At 37.7% G+C, this 19,289-nt stretch overlaps 1 protein-coding gene across 3 annotated transcripts in view; it reads right to left on the bottom strand.

Annotated features, from left to right (window-relative positions):
- Nucleotides 1-19,289, bottom strand: part of Dennd5b (DENN domain containing 5B) — a 182,820-nt gene that overhangs the window by 77,506 nt on the left and 86,025 nt on the right. For all 3 annotated transcript variants that reach the window (XM_027934152.2, XM_071610002.1, XM_027934153.2), the window contains one exon: nt 3,345-3,532. In XM_027934152.2, the coding sequence (XP_027789953.1) occupies nt 3,345-3,532 (188 nt within the window). The remainder of the gene's footprint in view (nt 1-3,344; nt 3,533-19,289) is intronic.

Raw genomic sequence — 19,289 nt, 5'->3', positions numbered from 1 at the left:
GTTGTTAATTATAAGTTTATGTAGTTACATTAGTTACCTAACAACTAAAATCATACCTTCTTGAAAAACTCATTTTTGTACACTTAGCATTTTTGCAACTATTTTTGGAAGCTTTATCACTATTTTTAGCCATTATTTTATTTATACAGTTTTTTGGGAAGAGGGCGAGAAGTATGAATAGTGAGTGCACTTAAGTCACCTTTTTTTTTTTTTTTTTTTTGGTGGTGCTGGGGATTGAACCCAAGGCCTTGTGCATGTGAGGCAGGCAGTCTACCAATTGAGATATAGCCCCAGTCCCTTTAAGTCGTTTTTAAAAATGGCTATTTTTTTTTAAAGTTGTAGATGGTCACAATACCTTTATTTTATTTTATTTTTATGTGGTGCTGGGGATCAAACCCAGTGACTCACGCATGCTAGGCAAGTGCTCTACCACTGAGCCACAACCCAGCCCCTAAAATGGCTATTTTTATACTACTTCCTCTCCCCAAAATCATGTGAGGCAGATATTCATCTCATTGTAAAATGATACCAGAATGAAGTAATACACTGTTAGCCTTTTCTTCCAGAACAATGGTGCATCTAATTTATAGTTTCTATATAGAAACACTGTTATTTTTTTTAACAGCTAATTCAGGTAATTTCATACTATTCTATTAATAGATGGGTATATGTATTTATTAATAGTGTTGAGGGCTAAGGTTATGACCCAATGGTAAAGCACTTGCTTAGCATTTATAAGAGGGCCTGGTTTTAATTCCCAACACTGCAAACCAATCATCCAATCAAACAAACTGACCCTAAAATCTAAAAAAAACTAAACTAAACTAAAATAAAAGTAGAATTCAACTTGTGAGTGAAAAATTAGAAAATCCCAGTGATCATTATGAAGGCTTTTGCAATTTTTAACTTATCTTTAGTCAGAGGATACATGTAGACATAGAAAAATTTCCCAATTACATCTATACCAAGGTGGCATTTAAAAATTTGTCAATAATTACTTATGTAAAATGGAAAGACAACTTTTACATACTAAATAAACTGCCTTAAGAATATAATTTGCCAGCCAGGTGCGGTGGCGCACGCCTGTAATCTCAGTGGCTTGGGGGGCTAAAATAGGAGGAAAGCGAGTTCAAAGCCAGCCTCAGCAAGAAGAGAGGCGCTAAGCAACTCAGCAACATGTCTCTAAATAAATAATACAAAATAGGGCTGGGAATGTGGCTCAATCCTTGGTACAAAAAAAAATTTAATTTGTTTAATGTACAAAATAGATCAGATACTCAACAAGAAACTAAATGTCTTGTTAAATCCTCGCCCCCCAACCCCAGTACTAAGGATCAAAGCTAGGGCCTTGCATACAAGCTACACCGCAACCCTAAGTCTATTTTGGGGTGTTGGTTCTAGGCATTGAACACAGAAGACTTCTGCCTGTGAGCTACAATACAAGCTCCTTTTTTAAAATTTTATTTTGAGCCGAGTGTGGTAGTGCACACATGCAATCCCAGTAGCTTACGAGGTTGAGGCAGGAGCAATTTAGTGAGGCCCCAAGCAACTTGGTGAGACCCTGTCTCAAAATAAAATATAAAAAACGGCTGGGGATGTGGCTCAGTGGTTGAGCGCCCCTGAGTTCAATCTCTGGTACCAAAATATATATATTTATTATTTTATTATTTTGGTACTGGGGGTTGAACCTAGGGGTGCTTAACCACTGAGTCACATCCCCAGCCCTATTGTATTTTATTTAGAGACAGGGTCTCACTGAGTTGCTTAGCACCTCGACACTGCTGAGGCTGGTTCTGAACTCTTGATCCTCCCCATCTCTGCCTCTGGAGCCACTAAAATACAGGTGTGCACCACTGTGCTCAGGAAAAAAATAACTTTTTATTTTGAGACAAGGTCTTGCCAAATTGCCCAGGCTGGCCTCAGACTTGTAATACTCCTGCCTCAGCCTCCTGAGAGCTGGAATTAAGTGCATGTGCTACCATGCCCAGATGTTTTTTTTTTTTTTTAATGTTTTTTTATTGTAGATGGACACAATATTTTTGTTTTTATTTATTCATTTTTATGTGGTGCTGAGGATCGAACCCAGTGCCTCATGCAATGCGAGGCAAACGCTCAACCACTGAGCTACAACCCCAGCCCTCTTTTTAAGTCTTTAAAATAAAAACACATTTTTTCTTGAAAATTTAAGGGATTTACTTCTTCAAACAATGATATTCTAGATTAGTTCCATGAAAGAGAAAATAAGAAAATTCAGGGAATAAAGATGTAAAATAAGAAGCAGAAAGAGGAGAACATGAGCAAGTCCCAGAAGAACAAGGAAACTTGCCCATATATTTTATATGACCTGAAGTTATTTTCTCTTGAACAAAAATGTTAATTTTGGTAAGGAAACATTCCTTAGAATAAAAGTCAGCAGTGGATGATTATGGGAATCATTACTAGGTATAATGGCTATGGCTTAGTGTGTTATTTTAAACTCACTTATTAAAATGAGAATCTCTACAGGAAATAAGAACAAATAAAAGTGAAACTCAGCATGAGAGACTGTATTAAGAAAGGTGCTAATTAAATAGCTAATAATATAATGTAATTAACCATTTTGTGTTTTTTAATAGGCCATGGCATTCTCATCAATATTTCATTTCAAAAGCTTTATAGTACAATTCTAAGTATCATTATCAACAGCCAAAAATTAGATTCAAAATGCTTTCAAGAATTCTTGCTTATTTTTCCTCTCAAACAACATTTCAAAACAAAGCACACTGGAAAGATAGTAATATTAAGGTGGCAAAAAGCTAGGGCTTAAAATTTTAGTCTAGCTGACAAAGCTAAGTTAATATTTGGAACAGGTTGATAATTGGCCTTATGACTGCAAACAGAGAATAAAGCATTTTATGTTTCCATTTTCCAGTTTGCTAAAAGATGTTATTTTTTATTTGATGGGAGGTAAAAAGTCAAATTCACCTCAGTTAATACAATTTTAAAGGATGTCAGATCTGGGATGTGTCATTTAAAAATAAAATTTGTAACAAGTATGGAAAAGAAATGAATGTTATTAGAATAAATCAATGATGATTATGACTACTATTGCTCCATTTTCAAACATTTATAGGTGTAAAAATACGCCAGTGTTCTGTTTTGAACTATGTTTAATTAATGGCTATCATGTAGTAATCATCAGATCATGGTCTGCATTCTGTGGCTCAGGTTCTACCTTAGCCATACTTGGGAGATTAAGGAGAGCCAGAGAGATAAAATTGGATGAAGACAATGCTATTTAACAAAAGTAGCCTTGACCTAAATCAACAAACAGCAAATTTCATCATTCATCAAAAAAGTTTTACCTCTTGAGGAAGTTCTAGTTTAGAACGGTCAGTTCCTTCTTTTGACTGAAGACCCATCAGATAAGGTACAGGAGCATCAAGAAAATGTAGCAGAGAAGCAGGAAGGATGGGCACATAAACATGCTGCCACTGAAATGGGAACAAAAGTGTGGTGATGCCTTCTGCCACAGTCATCAGGCGTTGATAATCTGCACAGAAGAAGGAAAAAATGGAAGAAAAGAAAAATCCAAGTAAAAATACAATTGCCTTATTAAGCTTGAAAATATCAGAAAAAATCTGTTAAAATTTATGATTATACAGAAAATAGGTCAGTTTTATTCCTCCAAAGTGGGTGTGGGCAGGTGGAAAACATCATCACACTCCTTTTTTTTTGGTACTGGGCATTGAACCCAGGGGAGCTTTACCACTGAGCTATATCCCCAGTCCTTTCTATTTTTTTGAGACAGGGTCTTGTTAAGTTGCTGAGGCTGGCCTCAAACTTGGGATCTTTCTGCCTGAGCCTCTCAAGGTGCTAGGATTACAGGTATATGGTACTGTTCCTGGAACACTCCTTGCTTCACTGGTATGGGACTCTACATTCCCTTAAAATGTGGAAAAATCAAGAACTAATATAATTGCTCTTTATTATATTCAGTGGTACTTATTCCACTGAAAATGTACAAATTATATTACCATGGAACACTTTTGATTATATGCATACTCATATAATCTGCAATCAGAAGCTCATTTTTTTCTTATACATATGATCATGGTGATAGCCTTTGGTAAGCTGATTATATTCTGTTAGCCCTCATTTGTGGGCACATAAAATGAAACAGATATACAATCATAGTCACATTTCCTATATTTAAACCTATAACTACAGAACCATCATATGTAGGCATAAAGTGAGTTACAAGATAATTAAAGGTGTTCTGTTGTTGTAACTGTGTTTTGTTTACATGAATTAGCTTATCAAAATTAAAAACTATTCACAATACTAAAGTGCCCTCTTAAACCACTCTGCCATAGATAATTTATATTTACATATGCCCACAATCCCTATTTAAACCCTTAGAGGTAGACTTTTTTTTTTTTGTACTAGGGATTGAACTCAGGAGCACTCAACCACTGAGCCACATCCCCAGTCCTATTTTGTATTTTATTTAGACACAGGGTCTCGCTGAGTTGCTTAGCTGGCTCTGAACTCATGATCTTCTTGTCTCAGCCTCCTGAGCTGCTGGGATTACAGGCATGTGCCACCACACCTGTTTTGTTTTGCTTTTTGGTCCTGAGGTTTGAACCCAGGGGCACTTTACCACTGAGCTACACTTCCATCCCTTTTTATTCTGAGACAGGGTTTGGCCAAGTTGCTCAGGTTGGCCTTAAACTTGCAATCCTCAGCTTCTAGTTGGTGATATTTCAGATGTGTGCCACTGTGCCTGACTGCAGCAGACATGTTTTGGAATCCAGATTTTTGCTTTCTTAAATTTAGAAAGATAACACAGTGTGTAGATCATATGCATGAACTACTGAGGGCAGTACCCTGGAACAAAATACATTAATATTTTTGCAGTGAACCAACAAATGTTCTACAATAGGGCAAAAAAAAAAAAAAATCACATATAAATAGGGCTATTTTAGTTCAGGTTTGGCTTTTCTGTTAAGTAACTTACACAAAGAACATTTGGTTTTCAGAATTTCTTGGATTTGAGAATTAAAGATAAGGACCGTGGACTTGTAATAAATACCTCACGAATTCATGCTGCAAAAATACAGTAAAGCCCTAGGGAGGAAGACTTCAGGGAAGTCTTAATTTTAAAAGGTTAAGGAAAATGATCAGATGCTACTTGTTCACATTATCTTGTCAAACATTTAACAAGCATATACAAAATTTTTCTTGTGTTATTTTATAAATTTCAAATGACTACCTTTAATAGTCTACAATAGGATTTTGGTAGTAAACCATTAGCAGTCCATAATCCTTATTTGATTCATTATAAAAACTAACATTCTAGATGAAACCTTCTTTATATAAATACTTCTAAAAGAAACACCAGATGACCTGAAGGGTTTGGGTCAGTCATATGAGCACAAAGAGCTGACTTAATTATGTGGCTTGGAAAGACAGACACACACCATCATTTGATGCCCATAAAAAAAGTCAGGCTTAGATAGCTGGTACTCTGTGGAGGTAAGGCGAATGGTAGTCAAAGGACATCAGTCACTTACTACTCTACTTAACTGGGTAGATGTTTGAAGTGTAGTGACAAGGGTCTTTTATTAGATGAGTGGGGGAGTGGATGGAAAGCTGATTTGAAATCCATGAAGTCTGCTTGATAACCCCTAGGTTTAGAAATTATACTCTAGGAAGAACTAACTCTACTTGTGCTCTATCACAGGATTCCATGGCCACTTGACCCATGTACCATCTCTTTACTGTGGGTTCCCTCTGAGAAGAGCAGTATTTGTCTTATCTCATATCTTGCCCACAAAGCACTTAGCCAGTGCTAACTAAATTTATTGTCCAAATTTACTGATGCTACTAAATGTTGTACTCTTCTTCTCTTTACGCCCAACAGAGTCCTAAAACAAAACCAAAAAATGAGAAGCAGGAAGATGGGCAAGTAATTAACCATAAGACAATCAAATCCAGAAAAACTTAGGATCTATTCTGTGGCCATCCATTTCAACCAAGGATTGGGGGCTTTCTTATTTTTATAACTTCAGTACTTAGTACAACATAATGCTGCCTATAGTAGAAGTTTAAAAAGTTTAATCAATGAAATAAAAGGATAAGAATATATAATTTTGTTAGGATATAACTTATGTAGACTTGCTTAGATTTTTGCCCACAAGATTAAAGAATTATTAATTTTTTAGGGAGAGAAAATGGTAACTCCTCAGACAACAAAATATTCACTAAAAAAATCACATTTCTTGGAACATTCACATTAACATTCAGTTAATTACAGGTATGCCCAGGCACATTATAAGAAAACATATCCATTTACTAAGCCATAGTGGTTGTTTATCATGCAGAGAACCAAGTGACTCATTCTAACTATACATAAGTAGACCTTACAGGGATCAGAGTTCTGTTTAAAAACAAAAATCACATTTTAACATTTACCTCTACTATATTAAAAATGTAAAGATTTTAGCAATGATATATTAATGCAGGCTTGTTAAAGCCTTTCAGAGTGGGGAAAGGACTCTTGGAAGCTTCTTCAGCTTTCTGGAAGTAAGTAGAGAATTAAGAAGCTCAGTGTCACCCCCATCAGGAAGATTTATTCTACATGTCACTCCTTAAGTATGCAGAGAACAGAATCTCTCAAAAATAAGAAAACGACTTCATATTCATTCCATTAAAATTGCTTATGTCTTGACCACATTCAAAATATATGGTATGTCTTCTGTAGGAAAAGCTATCATAAAAATAAATGTTTTGTCCATATTTGCTAAGTATTAAAAACTGCTAACAGTTTAACTGTGGGTTTTATGGAGTTTTATTTCTGCAAAAATAGTTTTAAAAAATAAACTATTATCAGAGTTTTTTTTTTAATACTGTTAAATTTCTAAGAGAGTCACTTCCTTAAGGAAAAAAGTCAATGTTGGTAATGCAACTAGCTTCTTCAAACACATACATAGACATAAACTGGGCAAGGTGGCACACACTTGTAATTCCAGCTACTTAAGTGGTTGAGGCAGGATGATCACAAGTTTGAGGTCAGCTTGGGCAACTTATTGAGACCCTGTATCAAAATAAAAAATAAAAAAAAGCTGGGGATGTAGCTCAGTGGTGGAGTATTTGCCTAGCATGAATAAGGCTCTGGGTTCAATCCCTAGTACCACCAAAAGAAAACAACAAAAATGCAGAAGAAAAAATACTTATCATTTCTTCTACCAATGCCCTTCAGTGAAAAAAAACAAAAACAAACAAACCAAGGAACACACCTGTACCTGAACAAACTGTTTGGGTTTCTTGCTCACTGCAGAGAGGGAGAATGCAAACTTGAGAATATCTTAATAAAGGAAAAAAGTCTATTATAAAATTTGGGATTTAGCTGGATAATTTTGGGGAGCATTTGAGATTTAGCTGGATAATTTTTGGGAGCATCTAAGGAAACAGATTTGCTTTGGATTGGGAGCTGCCAGAAATCAAGCCAATTCTATGACTAGGTATCTCAATAAATCTGATTGATAAGGAGCAAAGACTAAAGTGAGTATAAAGCTATAACTTGGGTTGGAGATGAAGCTCAATGGTAGAGTGCTTGCCTAGCATGAGGCCCTGGGTTTAATATGCAACACACACACACACACACACAAATTGGTGAGCAAGTAGCATACTAATTTAATGAGGAAGAGGTCTGGTATTTTGTAGGGTACACAGTGGTCTTGCTTGCTATTCTTGTGAGACCGCTTATTCCCTGCAGGAGAACAACATTGCTTAGTTTTGCATATCACATCAGTTTGTAATAACAGTGAGGCCTATCTGTGAGAGCCAGACCAGTTCCAAGACATCAGGGTCTGATTTTATTTATTTATTTTTCAATTATAAGTCAGACATAGGCGAAAGGCTCTGAGTTTTAGCAGTCAAATTATGTGCCAGTTATCCATTAATTGCCTCTCCACTCCAAATCCACTGCGTACATGCTCTATGAGAACCAGATGGACTCAAGCATTTTCTTTTTCAGTGATCACAATATTAAGCTTTGTAAGGAGAAGGCAATGGAAAGATACTGCTGGGAGAAGGGGCTTTTCTTCCTGGTCCTAGTGGGCAATGTATAGTGTTTTGCTTGTTATTGCTACTGTTGCATGGTTGACCAGTGGTGTGGATATGCAAAGACATCTAGGGGTACAACGCCCCAACCCCACACCTAGAGTGAGCAGTACCTCAGTGACTGGGCCCAATGGTCACCTTCCCAGGGCCCTCTCAACAGAGATATTGCACATTCAGACCTCCCACTTACAGTGGGGCAAGACAATTGCTGTGGGCCTGCTCATCAGCTGCAGCTCATTTATACCACAGAGGTTTGCTTTCCGCTACCCTGGGGCCTCAGAACCAGCTCTGGCCCAGGTAACCCACTGACTTCCATTCTTTGCAAACACAATTTTGTCAGTAAGAGATAAACAACAGCCTTGGGATATGGGTTCCTCTTTCACCTTATCCTTCTTTGGGCATTCTTTAGAGTTTTCTTTATGTCTTTATAGCTACTCTCCTATATACATTAATAATACTTTATATTACACTCTTTTGTTTAAATTATTGTGTGGTTTCTGTCTCCTTCTTGGACCTAACCTGAAGGGCACAAGGTTTTGAGCAGTCAAACCAAATTCCTAGCACTGTGTCTACTTTTTTTTTTTTTTTTACTGTTGTGGGGAAAATGTTCATCTCTTAGAAAACAAGTTCTTCAAGTAATGGCAACTGGTACCTTGGACTATTTTCTTCCTTTAATTATGGAAAACACTACCATGAGAAGTAAAAATAAATTACCCATTTTCACCCTTTCTACTTAGGCATTAAAAGACTGCTGTACTAAATAGCTCAGTAAGACCCTGTCTCTAAATAAAGTACAAAATAGGGCTGGGGATGTGGCTCAGTTGGTCGAGTGCCCCTGAGTTCAAGCCTTGGTACAAAAAAAAAAAAAAAAAAACAAAAAAACCCTACTGTACATGGTTTGCTTTTCCTTCACAATTCTACTCACTAATAGGTATTCTTTGTTTATTCTTTCTTCCGGTTCTTTATGCCCTCTGCAAGGTTGGTTGAAACATTAGTTTTTAAGATTGCAATTTCTTAGCAAAAATAAAACCATTTTTAAAAATTAAATCAAGAAATAAAAGGCAGAGTTTTCTTCCTTAAGTGTTGTTTCAATTAAAATATTTTAGGGAAGTGTTTTTTTTTTTAACCCCATAGATATTCAAAGTGATGGATATATAAAAGAAGCATCAATATGGTATATGAGGCTCTTCATGATTCGTCTCTTGCTTGCCTCGTTTCTCACCAACATCCCGTATGTAGTCAAACATCTACTTGTAGTTCATTCACTAAATGTGACATGCTTTCACAGACTCTTGTGCCTCTGCATACTCTTATCTTCTGCCCAGAATGTCCCTTCTTCTTGCACTGCCTGGCTAAGTTCTACCTTTTCCTCAGATCTGTTTCTCTGAAAGCTTTTTCTAAATAATTCTTATCACTAGAAACTTTTCTACATGATTACATATTACCTAATCTTTATTTCCATCAAAGCAATCATTCATCTCACAAAACTATTATAATCCTAATAATCTAAATACACCTTTTCCTTAACATTTTCTCTTTGAAGTAATGATTATGCATACACTATGTTATCCAGGCTAGGCCCAAACTTTGAACTTAAGTGATCCTCCCGCTTCAGTCTCTTGAGTAGGTGGGACTAGAGGCATAGAGCTAATGACCTTATCAATTTATCCATCTATATGCCTTCTCCCTATCCTCCTGCAGTACTCGGGAGAGAACTCAGGGCCTCCATTATGCTGGGCAAGCACTCTACCACTGATCTACATCTCTAGTCCTTTTTATTTTGAGATAGTGTCTTGCTAAATTGCCCAAACTAGCCTTGATCTGATCCCCTCTTGCTCTTGCCTCCCAAGTAACTGGGATTACAAATGTGCACCAAGAGGCCCAATTAATGACATTTTGAATTTTTAGCATTTGATACAGGGTCTATTAGGTGGTAAGTGGCCATTAAATGTGTTGAAGAATTAAAATGTTAACATCTACGGTAAGTAAAATGAAATAACACCTTTTAGACATTTAAAAATTATGTTTGGCTGTTCCATAATAAAACATACTATCACAACTTTGTCAAGCAGTTGCTCTGGTGTACACCCCAAGGTAGCAATGGCTTCTGCTGCCTTGCCCCTGGTGTCAGCCCCTGCTGTGCTATCTACCAGCAACCAACCTGGAAGATAAGGTTGGCTCCTCAAGGACAGCACAGGGGTCTAGGGTTGGAGCCGTGATGATGCAGGTTGGAAAGCTGGCCAATCAGCACTGCAAGGCTCTGGCATCGGCTACAGGTGATTAGTACCAGCAGGGGGCTATGTCCAAGGGAGTTTATGCACTGCTAAGTACTGCCAAGGGAATTGTGAAGTGTCCAGCACAGCTCTGATGAATTTCCTGGTGAGGCTGGATGGCTGTACATCAATGATCCTGAATACAGTGACTGATTACTACTGAACCATGAGGGTTTGGGGGACTAAGAGCCATGCATAAATTAGCTCATGCACCTAGCTGCAGAGAAATTCACCTCAGATATTGCCAACAATGCCCTATAGCATTATCAAATAAAGGGCCTATGACAGCTCCCAAAGCAAGGGCTGTAAGTATTCTAATCATGGAGGACTTGACAACTGTCCTAAGCAAAAATGGTATGTAAAACCAACAAATGATTACACCTGAACCTAAACTTGCTTGTCCTTGTGTCCCCATGACAATTTTTAAATTTTTATTTATATTTTTAGTTGTAGACAGACACAATATATTTATTTTATTTATCTTTATGTGGTGCTAGGATCAAATCCAGTTCCTCACACATGCCAGTCAAGTGCTTCTATCACTGAGCTACAACCACAGCCCTGTCAATCTGTTTTTGTAATTTTAAAGAACCCTAAAAACAAACAATCAAAAACACTTAACTTTCCTGTTACCAAAATGTTAAAGAAAGAATTAGCTACAGATTAAACACTGGTTAAAACAATACATTAATAAACTGGGTGACAGATGTGGAGAAATCACCCAGAATGCAGCACAGAAACAAAAAGAAAAAAGAGGCTGAAATACAAAGAAGACTGAGCAAGGCAAGACAGGTTGTTATGTTTAATAAGTTTCAAGAAGGCAAAAAAAGAAAGAAAGAAAGAGGATACAAGAAATATGTAGAAAGATGGTTGAGAATTTCCCAAAACTGGTGAAAGACATTAAACCTTGAATCACAAGTAAGTCAAAGAAAGCACAAAATACAGGATACCAAAAACAAAATCAGTTGTCAGAATAAATACAAATTTTAAAATTCTTAGAACAAAATACCAGATATTAAAACTTACAGAATGTAATTGACACAGGAATCAAATGCTTAAGATGCTAATAGCAGAAGGGGAGATTCAAGATGGCAGATTAGAGAAGGCTACATTTCCAGTTGTTCTGTGGCTCAGGATTTAAGCAGCAGGAATACTCCTTTCTCAGTGAGGCGGGTGAAAGAGGGAATTTACAGAAATTCAATATCAGACAGAGATTTTTAGAGACTCAGAAATTAGGGTACATTAAACAAAGGACAAGAATGAGTACACTGAAGCTAAGCCAGTGGTGGCAGCACCACTGGTTTACTACAGAGGGGAGGATAACACAGAGAAACACAAGACAAATTTGACATGGAAAATTCTATCTGAGCGCTGCTGAACCAGAGGCTGCACAATGAGCTGGTGTTTGAAAAGTTCTCTGTGTTTCTCAACTGGCAAGAGGAGAGCTAAGGTGGGGAGCCACCTTAGGGAAGCCAATCTGTAGCTTGCTGCTGTGGGACCCAGCAGACTATAGCAAGTAGTGCTATATTGTCCCATAAGTGCTTATCATGTGGCTAAGGTATACCTATAAGAACATGATGGAAACAGGCACAGAGAAGATTATACCAGGAGAGATCTGAGTCAGAGATACGGAGGGAAGTGTGGTAGCTCACAAGATCAGCTAAAGAGGGTCAGGAAACTGAACAGGCAGGCATGATTACATTCAGGAATTACACTCAGGAAGTGAGCCTAGGAAAGGCACATTCATAGGGAGTGGACTTGTGCAGGTTTTGGCACCCTGCCCTACAACAGAATTCCTGGGAGGACCTTGAGATCCAGACTCCCTAACAGAGCAGATACCACCTAACAATAACCCAAAGTCCTAATTAGAGCTAAACACAAGGATCATAAGTTCAAGGCCAAGGTTGAATTTCCCATTTAGAACTCTGTAGTAGCCCTACCCTGGGAGTGCATCAATCTGGTCTATCTGAACAAAGCTCCAATAGAAAGAACTTCCTATTCCATTCTACTTTATACTGGTGAGAAGGGAAGTTAAGAGCTATATCAGCCAGCTGTGGTTCCAGGCCACTCCAGCTGCAGTTCAGTGAGCAACACAAAAAGAAATAAGATTTGCCAACCCCCAGCCCTTGCTCTAAGAGGTACATAGCCCAAAAAGAAATAGAAAGAAAGGCAGTCTGGCATATGCAGTCAATATCCATCATTGTTGACACTTCTGACTACCTCAGAGGAAAAAATTCTTTTATTTTTCATTTCTTTCTCCTTTTTGGGGGGAAGGTGTGGTGGGGGTGTTCTTGCTGTGCTTATTGGTTCATGGATATACCTACATATAAACGTTTTGTTTCTGTTTTTTCTCACTTTTAAATATTTGTTGTGTTTATTTGTTTTGTCTTTTGAGGGTTAGATGTTTCTATTTGTTCATTTTGGTTTTCATAATTGTTGTTTCTTTTTTTCTTCTTTCTTGTCCCTCTAACAGCCAAATCCTCCTTGTCTTTCTCTTTATTGTTTCTTTTACTTTTTTTTCCTCCTTTACAGTCATAACTTGCTACATTTCTACTGCTTTTTCTGTACACATTTTGAATATTCTAAACTTTATGTTACCTTCCTATCATACTTTTCCTCTCAATGAACTATATTTTCACCACCTTTTAGAACTACTTGGTTTATATAATTCCTACTGCCACCATTCATGCTACAGCAGTTATTAGTACTGTGGATGGCACAGTTGATACCTGCTGTTTACTTTAATGCCAGATTTAGTTCATGGCTATTTACTGCTATTGTTGTTGGCAATTGCTGACCTCACAATTCCTGTTTTTGTAGAAATTAGCATTGTATACGTCACAATAAGCACCATTTATTTATTATAAAGCTGTAAATAGTTTACTGCCATTGTTGTTGTTGTTTAGTTCTCCCTGTCCTGTGAGCTGCTAGGAGTTTACTGGAACACAGGGTAGAGACTACTGCTGAGTTACATCCAAAATTCAACCAAGAAACAGTGCACCTTGCTCCATACACGAACTAAACCATTCCCAAACTTCTATGATATTTTAATGCAAAGAACAGAGGAGACAAAAACCCCAAATAAGGAATACAATATGGAGGCAGAAATGTTGAAAAACTATCAAACAGAAATCTTAGAAATGAAAGACACAATAAATCAAGTAAAATGCTCAGGTGAAAGTCTCTAATAGAATAAACCATGCAGAAGACAGAATCTCAGAGCTGGAAGGCACAGTGGCCAGCTCTGAACATTAGACAGTATTAAAGAAAAGAAAATGACTAAATAACCATGACCAGAATATACAAGAACTCTGGAACAACTGTAAGAGAACAAATTTAAGAATCACTGAAATTGAAGAGGGTTGTGAGATGTGGACTAATGTTGTTCTAGGGACAGACGAGGCAAGGCACCGAAGATAGCAGGAAACAGTTTTATTTGGCTGCAGCCAGGTTCAGAGGGCACAGCTTTTGTTGTAATCAATCAATCCCCTGAATCCTGAGTTCAGGTGGTTTCAGAATCTTATACACAGCATGTAAGGGGAGGGGCTCAGAAGTTCACAATCTGCAGAAGTTTATATAAAAGCAGCTTTTTCTTTCACTGTTTTGGGCAAGTTAACCCTTCAAGGCCAACACCTGAGAAGGGGAGAGCTTCTTCTTCCCTTTCTTTCCTCCCTCAGCCAGCTGTTACCATGGAGCCCAAATGGTATCTTATCTTATCTTAGGAATGTAGACATCTCTGTAAAGCCCCAGATCAAGGCCAGAGGCCTTGTTTGCACATTTCTACAAACTACTATACTGGGGTACATGTTTGTGAAAAACCAGTAAGGGGGTACCCAGCACCTGGAATGCTGATATCTTCCCAGCTAGTGGCCAAGTAAAACAGGGCAACATGAAAATAGGAAGTTTATCTACATTGAACTCTTTTGTAGAGACTCTTTTGCTAACAGTCCCAAAATCAGCCATGGTGAAGATTTCTGGATAAGCCCAGTTAAGACTTTTCTGTGGAGAAAGAGGGTACCACTACAATGTCATGGATAACCTCTTCAGGAAAATAATTACAGAATAATTTCCAACCCTTGGGAATGAGATGGACATCTAGACACAGGAGTCATTCAGAATCCCAAATAAAACAAGATCAAAAAAGAACTTCTCAGGCTGGGGTTGTGGCTCAGTGGTAGAGCGACTGCCTAGCAAACGTGAAGCACTGGGTTCTATCCTTAGCAAAATAAATAAAATAAAGGTGTTGTGTCCACCTACAACTAAAAAAAAAAAAAAAAAACCCTCTCTTTGACACATTTTAAAATGCCTAACATACAGAGCACCAAGGATAGAAATTTAAAAGCCTCAAGAGAAAAATATCAGGTCACATTTAGAGGCAGGTCGATTAGAATTACTTATGATTTCTTATCACAACTTCTAAAATCCAGGAGGGGTTAGAATAATGTGTTCCAAGCCTCGAAAGAAAATAACTGTCAACCAAGATTGCTATAGCTTCCAAGATTGCTGTATTCAATGAAGCTATCCTTCAGAATTTAAAAGGAAATAAAAAACTTCCAAGGTAAGTAGAAACTAAAAGAATTCATGACTACTAGGCAAGCACTAAAGATAACAGTTAAAAAAGCTTGCAAATGGACAAATCTCATCTGAAAAGTAGCTAAGAAAATGAGAAACAGAACCAAATTAAACATTAGAAATAAATCAAAATGGCAGGAATTAATAAACATCTCTCTATAATAACACTGAATGTAAATGATGTCAACTCTTCAATTAAGACACATGCTAGTAGAATGGATTAAACAATACCCAACTATACATTGTTTGCAAGAGACTCGCCTTACAGGCAAATAATCCAGCCACAAGCTGAAAGTAAAAGGTTAGAAATTGATATATAATGCAAATGGAGCCCCAAACAAGCAGGAGTAGCTACTCTTATATCCAATAAACCATATTTCAGACAAAATTAGTAAGAGACAAAGAAGGTCACTTGATACTTATAAAGGGAACAATAAACAAGAAGATAAAATGATAGTAAATATTTATGCCCAAAACATTGGTATACCTAATTACATAAAACAGACACTACTCAAAGATTCAGATAGATCCTAGTACAATAACACTGGGTGATTTCAACACACCTCTCTCACCAACCGATAGGTCATTCATACATAAACCCGGTAAAGACTCCAAGATCTAAAAAAATTTATAAATGACTTAATAGACACCTATATTCCGTGCAAGAACAGCCAAATTCACTTTCTTCTCAGCTGCTCATGGACCTTTCCCGCAAACACATCATATTTTGAGCCACAAAGTAACTCTTAGCAAATTTTTAAAAATGATAAAATTCCTTTCATTTTATTTGATCATAACAAAATGAAATTAGAAATTAACTACAACAAATTACAGAAACTATATAAAACATGGAACTGAACAACACAATTTCAAATAATGAATGGGTGATAGAAGAAATCAGGGGAGAAATCTAAAAAAATTATTAGATTCAAATGAGAATAGTGATACAACATATCTGAACCTCTGGAACACTATAAAGGTAATTATAAGAGGAAAGGTTTTTTTTTTTTTTTAATAGCTATTAGTGCCTATGTAAGAAAATCAAAAAGATCCCAAACAAACAACCTAATGATAACTCAAGGCCCTGTGGGAGGAGGGGTGAACAAACAAATTCTAAAACCAGTAGAAAGAAGGAAATAATTAAAATCAGAGCCCAAAATCAATGAATTTAAAAAATATAAAAGATCAATTAAACAATTGACTGAAAAGATCAGTAAAGTAAAAGTAAGAGAGGGAAGGAAGATGGCGGCGAGGGGAGTGCATTGTCCCCGTGTGCTGCTTCACTGTGTGGGAGTATGACAAGTCAGGACGGCTAAAGGATATTTTGTTAGGAATTTCCAGCAATAGTGGGGTGCTCCGGAACCTGGAGGAAGGATTTCCATCGCACGAGGATCGGCTACGGGGGCTCAAACGCGAGAGGTTTGTTGCACGGTGGGTAACACTGCTTATTCAGCAAATCGCCCCGCGGCTAAAGTCTGCAGAGCGCACTGGGATAGAGACGCAGGGTTACAGTGCTGCAGTTTCTGCCAGCCGCGCAAGCACCGTACTCAGGGCTGAATTCTGGGTTCGAGACGGGGGAAGGAAGCGGTCCATCTCGGTTCTCCACACCGGTCAGACCACAGAGGAGGCCAGCAGCCACCATGTTGCTAAACTGACGTCACCACCCCTGTTTTCGACTGACCGCAGCTCATTCAGCCATAGATCAGGTAATTTCAGGCTGCAATTCGCCTGCGGCTTGCAGACAGATTGCTAGGGTACAGCGCCTGGGTGCTTCTTAGAACCTGATCCTATCGGAGCGAACACCGAGTGCGGGGCGGCCGAGTTCTGGCTCCCGGAACCGTCCCGGAACCGCCCTGGCCCAGGGCTGCGGAGCCTGCGGAGGCTGCTTCTTGGACCCTGCGCCTATCAGAGCATACACCAAGCACTAAGCAGCCGAATTCCGGCTCCCGGAACTGAGCCTGCGGGGACTGCTTCTTGGAGCTTACACTTATAGGAGCTTACACAGGGCACGGAGCGGCCGAGTTCCGGCTCCCGGAACCGACCCGGAACCGCCCTGGCCCAGGGCTGCGGAGCCTGTGTTCAAGAGTCTAATAGACCACCATACCATAATCATGGGAGACTTCAACACACCTCTCTCGCCACTGGACAGATCTTCCAAACAAAAGTTGAATAAGGAAACTATAGAACTCAATAACACTATTAATAACCTAGACCTAATTGACATATATAGAGTATACCACCCAACATCAAGCAGTTACACTTTTCTCTCAGCAGCACATTGATCCTTCTCAAAAATAGATCATATATTATGTCACAGGGCAACTCTTAGACAATATAAAGGAGTAGAGATAATACCATGCATCTTATCTGATCATAATGGAATGAAACTGAAAATCAACGATAAAAGAAGGAAGGAAAAAGCATACATCACTTGGAGAATGAACAATAGGTTACTGAATGATCAATGGGTTATAGAAGACATCAAGGAGGAAATTAAAAAATTCTTAGAGATTAATGAAAACACAGACACAACATATCGGAATCTATGGGACACATTGAAAGCAGTTCTAAGAGGAAAATTCATTGCTTGGAGTTCATTCCTTAAAAAAAGAAAAAACCAACAAATAAATGATCTCATACTTCATCTCAAAATCCTTGAAAAAGAAGAGCAAAACAACAGCAAAAGAAGTAGAAGGCAAGAAATAATTAAAATCAGAGCTGAAATTAATGAAATTGAAACAAAAGAACAATTGAAAAAATTGACAAAACTAAAAGTTGGTTCTTTGAAAAAATAAACAAAATCGACAGACCCTTAGCCATGCTAGCGAAGAGAAGAAGAGAGAGAACTCAAATTACTAGCATACGGGATGAAAAAGGCAATATCACAACAGACACTTCAGAAATACAGAAGATAATCAAAAACTATTTTGAATCCTTATACTCCAACAAATTAGAAGATAGTGAAGGCATAGATAAATTTCTTAAGTCATATGATCTGCCCAGATTGAGTCAGGAGGATATAGAAAACCTAAACAGACCAATATCAATTGAGGAAATAGAAGAAACCATAAAAAGACTACCAACTAAGAAAAGCCCAGATCCAGATGGGTATACAGCAGAATTTTACAAAACCTTTAAAGAAGAACTAATACCAATACTTTTCAAGCTACTTCAGGAAATAGAAAAGGAGGGAGAACTTCCAAATTCATTCTATGAGGCCAACATCACCCTGATACCTAAACCAGACAAAGACACTTCAAAGAAAGAAAACTACAGACCAATATCTCTAATGAACCTAGATGCAAAAATCCTCAATAAAATTCTGGCGAATCGGATACAAAAACATATCAAAAAAATTGTACACCATGATCAAGCAGGATTCATCCCTGGGATGCAAGGCTGGTTCAATATACGGAAATCAATAAATGTTATTCACCACATCAATAGACTTAAAAATAAGAACCATATGATCATCTCGATAGATGCGGAAAAAGCATTCGACAAAGTACAGCATCCCTTTATGTTCAAAGCTCTAGAAAAACCAGGGATAACAGGAACATACCTCAATATTGTAAAAGCAATCTATGCTAAGCCTCAGGCTAGCATCATTCTGAATGGAGAAAAACTGAAGGCATTCCCTCTAAAATCTGGAACAAGACAGGGATGCCCTCTCTCTCCACTTCTGTTCAACATAGTTCTCGAAACATTGGCCAGAGCAATTAGACAGACAAAAGAAATTAAAGGCATAAAAATAGGAAAAGAAGAACTTAAATTATCACTATTTGCAGTGACATGATTCTATACCTAGCAGACCCAAAAGGCTCTACAAAGAAACTATTAGAGCTAATAAATGAATTCAGCAAAGTGGCAGGATATAAAATCAACACGCATAAATCAAAGGCATTCCTGTATATCAGCGACAAATCCTCTGAAATGGAAATGAGGACAACCACTCCATTCAAAATATCTTCAAAAAAAATAAAATACTTGGGAATCAACCTAACAAAAGAGGTGAAAGACTTATACAATGAAAACTACAGAACCCTAAAGAGAGAAATAGAAGAAGATCTTAGAAGATGGAAAAATATACCCTGTTCATGGATAGGCAGAACTAACATCATCAAAATGGCGATATTACCAAAAGTTCTCTATAGGTTTAATGCAATGCCAATCAAAATCCCAACGGCATTTCTTGTAGAAATAGAGAAAGCAATCATGAAATTCATATGGAAAAATAAAAGACCCAGAATAGCAAAAACAATGCTAAGCAGGAAGTGTGAATCAGGCGGTATAGCGATACCAGACTTCAAACTATACTACAGAGCAATAGTAACAAAA

The sequence above is a fragment of the Marmota flaviventris genome, chromosome 3 (genome assembly GCF_047511675.1).
Source record: "Marmota flaviventris isolate mMarFla1 chromosome 3, mMarFla1.hap1, whole genome shotgun sequence".
Classification (NCBI taxonomy): domain Eukaryota; kingdom Metazoa; phylum Chordata; class Mammalia; order Rodentia; family Sciuridae; genus Marmota; species Marmota flaviventris.
This window is presented reverse-complemented; position numbering and strand designations above follow the sequence as displayed.